The 6,119-nt window shown below is 35.0% G+C and overlaps 1 protein-coding gene across 1 annotated transcript; it reads left to right on the forward strand.

Annotated features, from left to right (window-relative positions):
- The first annotated feature begins 1,632 nt into the window (after window positions 1–1,632).
- LOC144198736 (uncharacterized) lies at window positions 1,633–4,264 on the forward strand. The gene is made up of 2 exons (XM_077719910.1): window positions 1,633–1,820; window positions 3,937–4,264. Exons 1-2 carry the CDS (start codon window positions 1,801–1,803, stop codon window positions 4,220–4,222), a joined length of 306 nt encoding a protein of 101 aa, XP_077576036.1. The 5' UTR covers window positions 1,633–1,800; the 3' UTR covers window positions 4,223–4,264.
- Window positions 4,265–6,119: the final 1,855 nt, after the last annotated feature.

The following is a 6,119-nucleotide window of genomic DNA, read 5'->3' on the forward strand; positions in this document are numbered from 1 at the left end:
CTGGCAAATTTGAAAAGTAAAACAAAAATTCCTAGCACTCTTAAATAGAATCACGGTCATTTTATCCATACATGGCTATTTTTGACTGGACTACACATCCCATCCATTTTGACTAAGATGGACAAATCTTAAAGAAAAGTGGAACAGCTGTCCATAACAACAGACCCTCAAAGGGTTAAAGCTTTTATAGCTCAATGTACAGGCACGGGCACATGCATGTGAAGAACCACTACACGCTTCAGAGACTTGTCTTGGTCTGTGTTGATTAAATAAACAATTGCGTTTGGAGCACTGACCTCTCACCATGCTTGCATAGAAAATACACACAAGCATGACACACCCTTTTACTTAACTTAGCAATCATGCATAATTTTTTTCACTTTCTAGTACTTTTGCCAACTGTAAATAATGGGGCGTAATTGTAATTTAAACAAATTATATAGGAGGGAAAACAAGGAAATAAAAAATACATTTAAAAGAACCTCCATTGACCTTCATTAACATTTTGCAGTTGCCAGTATACAGGAGAGGCGTGACGATAGCCGTCATGCACGTTTAGTCAACTGGAACCAGTACTCTCCAATGAATAAAGAACAGAGGCGGATCAAATGGAAGATCATTCAAAGAGAAGAGATATAAAATATTCAGGACAAGTGTTCTCATTAGGCTACTTTGAATTCTAAACAGGTCAGCAAGACATTAACGTTACCATAACCTAATCAGCATTCAATCAGCAAGAAATACAACGAAAAGCATGATGGATTGCTTTGTTTTTTTTTTTTAAATGTTAGATTGCAAGTATTGTATTGTAGTATGGTGTGGACTGACCAATGACTTGCCTCTAATGAGGCCTTAGAAATTTGACAGCTTCTGCATGATATGCTAATGACAGCATTCACTAGTGCATGTCATAAACTGTGGCATATCACATGCCATTTCAGTGATTTCTCACAGGGATTATAAAAACGACAACAGTGATAATCGACAAGTGAACTGTGGGTATTAACATCATACTTAACAGTTTGCACAATATGTGGTGTTAAGCTTGAATAACCAAGAGTAATACTAGTTAACTTATTATATGTACTCTCATCTTTGATATTCATTCATCAACTGTGGTACTATTATATAAATATTATAATAACTTTTTTTTCAGGGGGTCCTTGACTCAGATATTAAAGAAACAAACAACCAAGCGGAAAATAATCTTGTTTAAATTGAAAAAACCCCCATAATTGTCTTAAATGTATTTAAAAATCCAGTGTTTGAACAATATTTTGATAAATGTGAAATTTGCATGCTTAAATACTTTGAACAACCAAAAATAACATTGAGTGATTTCACAATGTGTTTTATATGTCGCTTTAAAACAATATTTGATGTTGAAAATAATTCAAACACTATTAATATAGAAACATGTTAACTGACACATTTTGTATTAAAAGGCCTCTATTTCTCCCCCAACTTCAAAAGAATTAGCATTTTAAAGCTTATCACTGAAATTTTGTCGTGCAACACAATGAAAAAAAAAAACGAAAGAAGCGACGACTCATAATTCTGACATCGTGCTGTAATTAACAGCAGAATTTGAAGGTGTAAGTGACACGTACCTTGTGTCACACAGCAAAGGCGACGTCACTCTGTGTCATAAAGCTTCAGTTAAAAAAATCTCATAAGATCATGTCATGTCAGATAAAGCTAGGGCTAGTTGTTCCTTTCTAAAAACCTGCCAGCAGAAACTTTGACAGCAGAAACTTTGAGGAATAATTCAAGGAAACCAAAGTCCTGATTCTCATCAAAATGTACAAGGCAGATCAAAGGTAAACTCTCTTCACATTCTCCTGCTTTTAATCATGTCAGTGTTATTCATATTTCAATGCTTATATTGTATCATATCTCATTGGTTGCGTCCAATACATTTTAACTAGAATGCTGCCAATCTCCCAGATCCAAAAATTGGATCACCATGATCATCATCAATGACAACAAAGGGGTTGAGCATCTTTTATCTTGTGTACTGTATGTTCCGTGATAGTACTAATGAACTGATTCACAAATTAGCTGGAAATCAATGAAATATTGATGACTTTTCATCTACCTCCACAGTGGATCGACCACCAACAAAAGTGGGATTGATTATGATGTCACAATGATATACTAAACACAGGAGATAGACTGCATTTAGAAGTTTTGAATGTTAATTTTCTTCAAGAAATACATAAGTATTCTGTATTTTTTTAGTGTAAGTCGTACCTGAATATAAGTCGCACCTGAATATAAGTCGCACTATTTCAAGAATGCACGATAAACGGGGAAAAATATACAAGTTGCATGGAGTATAACTTGTGTAACATTAAATGTTAAAGTGACAGGAATAAATATGGGAAACAACTGTCAAAATAAGCACCTGCTAAAAAAACAACAACAGCAACAAAAGCTGTTGGCAGTTATGGTGGAAAAAAATAAGACGATGTGTGTGATATCTTGCCTATGTGAGTGACAAGCCAATAATGTTCTGCTTCTGGATTTTAGAGATTTTACTTGACAAGAAGAGAAAGGGCTTTATTAACTTGAGTAATATTCACTGCTCTCACAGCGAGTACGAGGAAGTTAAATACTATAACAGATGGAATGAAAGTTCACAACTGAGACTTTAAATACAGTACTTTTGGCCACAAAGACATTCAGTCATTGCTGCACTTTCTCTACTTATATTAAGACTGAAAAAGGTCAATATATTCTCTCATTGTGTGGATCGGCTTGCAGAGAAACTCGAGTGTCCTTTTTACGTAATCCTGCTGAGTGGCAGAAAGGCCGGTTATTGAGATGTGGGTAATAACAAAACCTCGATGGACAAGGTTATTAGACTGATGGGAATTTACGGCGAAATAATGCTACAATGACTAAAATACCTTGACAACCATCTTCTCTGAAAGGTATTTCATTCATTGCTACCTGCATTGTGCGTAGAAGTTGAAAAGGAGGCTGTACAATGAAAAATGAGTAATGTTCCATTTCTAATTATTGTAAGAATCAGGCAATAACCTTCATAACATGAACTATAAATACTTAAGATAAATACAGACTGGGATCATAAATAGGTCCATCTAAGTTATAGTAGGGGAAATTTGAAAGAGAAAAAATATGTGCAGGATTTTTATGCTGCTTGTAAAAGCTTGGCGCATTGAATTCAAAATTCCACTCAGTTTTATTCCTATCAATGTTTTTTTCCAAAGCCTATGCTGTCAGTGGACATTAATAAATACAGTAGACAGTAGTCATTGTATTCCAATACTGTATAGATTTTACAAGCACATTTATTTGCTGTTATATATATTTTTTGATCCCCTATATAAATACATGTTTAAAAAATGTATCCACATTGAGTACTCTAATTTGTGACTACATGGCCACTGTTTCTTAAACATTAATGCACAAATTATGTTTGTTCTAAACCTGACATGGCATTAATTTAATCTATTAGCTACCATTTTGATGGGGGAAATGATTTGGACATTTTACTAGTAGACTTGTAGTCTGCCTACTCATTTATCTTTGTATTTATAATCATAAAATTAATAGAAAAGAATCATAATGAATAATTATTTGTTTAAAGACCAAAAACAGTCACTTGCTGTATGTGTTAAAGGTCTTAAGTTTCCATTTAAAAATACTTGTCCTATGTAGTGCTCAGTCTCTGAAAATGTTAATGAAAACACTATAATAAACAATTCAAAAGTAAAAATTACTTTTCGGTGCATAGCAGTTGACATTATAACCAACTACATAGGTTATTATAAAGGATGTGAAGTATATGTGCACAAAGGATGGCTTTGCAGTGGAACATGAATAGATAGTTAAAGTAAATAAAAGATGTTTTGGCATGCATTTGCTGAAGGAATAATGCAATTATTTGTTGATTTCTTCTTACCTAAGCTTGCAGATGTCCTCTCACTCTCCGGGGTCGTTCACACCTCCGGAGGTCCATCACAATCCAGGCGCAAACCAAGGTGCGCCACCAGGACGCATCACCGAGTCCAGCGAAAGGGAGAAGGAGAAGAAGAAGGAAAGGAAGGAAGAACGAAGGAGAAAAAAGGAGCAGAAGAGAGAGAAAAAGAGAGAGCGAAAGCGAGAGCGAGAAAAGGAGAGAGAACGAAAGAAATCCAGAAAGAAAATGAGAAAGAGAGAAGGAAGGGATGAAGGAGAGGAAAGTGTGAACTGACTAACCTGTGTGGAAAATAAATGAACTCCTCGACGATCTTAATTAGTCTCAACAAATGACTTTTTTTTTTGTTCATAAACTGTGATGATTGTTGCAGAGCGAATGAGAAGTGGCTCTTTGCATCTGAATGCGATATATGTTCAAAAAAGTAGAATGATTACTGGGAGGGGGGGTATTTCAAAATAAAAGCTGAGGATATATCTGTCAAAGCAACCATAACACTAGATTTCTAGTTGGGGATTTCAAAATAAGATTCAAACAACCATAGGAATGAACATCAAATATTTCTTGCTCTAGTTTATTATATATAATATATTAAGATTTGGCTTTAGTTCATTTTTTTCTATTTTCCCTTTTTTTCATTTCATGATCTCTTTAATAAAGGACCTTCAATTTTTCATTCTGACCCACCTGCATGCTTGTGCAAATTAAAAATACTGGATGATTAAGAACCGCACATTCAATACGTAAACGCGATGAAGGGAAAACTAAATTGCATCGGATTTACAAACGATGCATGCAGTCATACTTCTTTTTGTTAAACCACAAATTATGCAAATATGCCCATAGAGAAAACCCAAATACTTATTTGTCACAAGTCTGATATGTATAGTAATAATTAATTAGCACTGCAAAACACTGCAGCATACAGTGTGGGACTACTAATGTGGCTACTGCATGACCAGCAATTATAAATTTTTGTATTACTCTACAATGCATTAAATTTCATCAGGTCCAACTGACCTCGCGGAAAAGACTGACTACACCAAACAAGTCGCCAATCAGTCCTTGGGCGCCCACCGTCAGACAACCAATCGCAATCACATCACTACTGAGTCAATGACCCAATGAAAATAAATGAAACATTAGTGGTTATCCGATCATTGATGGAACAATTGGCTCGCATGCTCTAAATACAAAAATTTGGCGATGAATGGTCATCTGGATGTGATTATAACTCAGAAATACTTGAGAAAAGAAATACGTGAATAATCACGGTCATAGCCTTCAATTCATAATGCTTGCTGCCTTTCATACAGTTACTAGAACCCACTTATCCTTTTCAGCTTCATTGGTGACCTTGCCAATCAGTAGAAATACCTTGGTTTTGGAGTGTTCAGTATGTGAGAAGTTTGTGCTAATGGATTCCAATCAGACAGCCAGTTTCACATTAAGAGAGAATTTTTTTCCCTATGAAAATAATCGAGATGATTGTCTCGAATCCTTATAAAGCGTGATTTGTGTGTGTGTGTGTATGTGTGTGTGTATGTTAAGATTCTCTCGCCACGTTTGTCCAAACCATGCAACATGGAGAGTTGAATTATTATTATTGTTATAGTGGCCAGAAACGGCTGACAGATCCAAGCCCCCTGCTTGTAATACCCAAGTATGAATAGGTTCATATACCTATATCCAATGTTGAAAGCAGTATAATAAGCAATCATTTAACCATTGTCAAATCATCAACAAGTATACTTTCATTTTCCAGTTTGGATAAGAATTCTAAACCACCCACAATACTCGCCCCCAGTCAACTGGGATAGGCTGCCTGCAACCTTGACCAGAATAAGCATTGTTGAAAATGGAAAAAATAAATAACTTGTATAATAAACTGTAAAGGCAAATTAATAATTAAATTATTTCAACACCAATTACTAACCTCTCATGGAGACTATTATTCCAATCTTTTTTTACTAGTAATTTCACTGTTGCTTTTCTGGCTCCCACACAACGTCCTTGTAAGTAAATGAATAGCTGACGTATCACCGAATGACACAGAATAGAATTTGACAATAATCAAAAGAATCTCAGAACAAGGAGTTGTATTAGAATGTCCCTGAAAGAAGAAAATCTATCAGAAACCAATAATGATAGCATGAAACAAAAAACAAAAAAG

Source organism: Stigmatopora nigra, chromosome 6, assembly GCF_051989575.1.
Source record: "Stigmatopora nigra isolate UIUO_SnigA chromosome 6, RoL_Snig_1.1, whole genome shotgun sequence".
NCBI lineage: Eukaryota > Metazoa > Chordata > Actinopteri > Syngnathiformes > Syngnathidae > Stigmatopora > Stigmatopora nigra.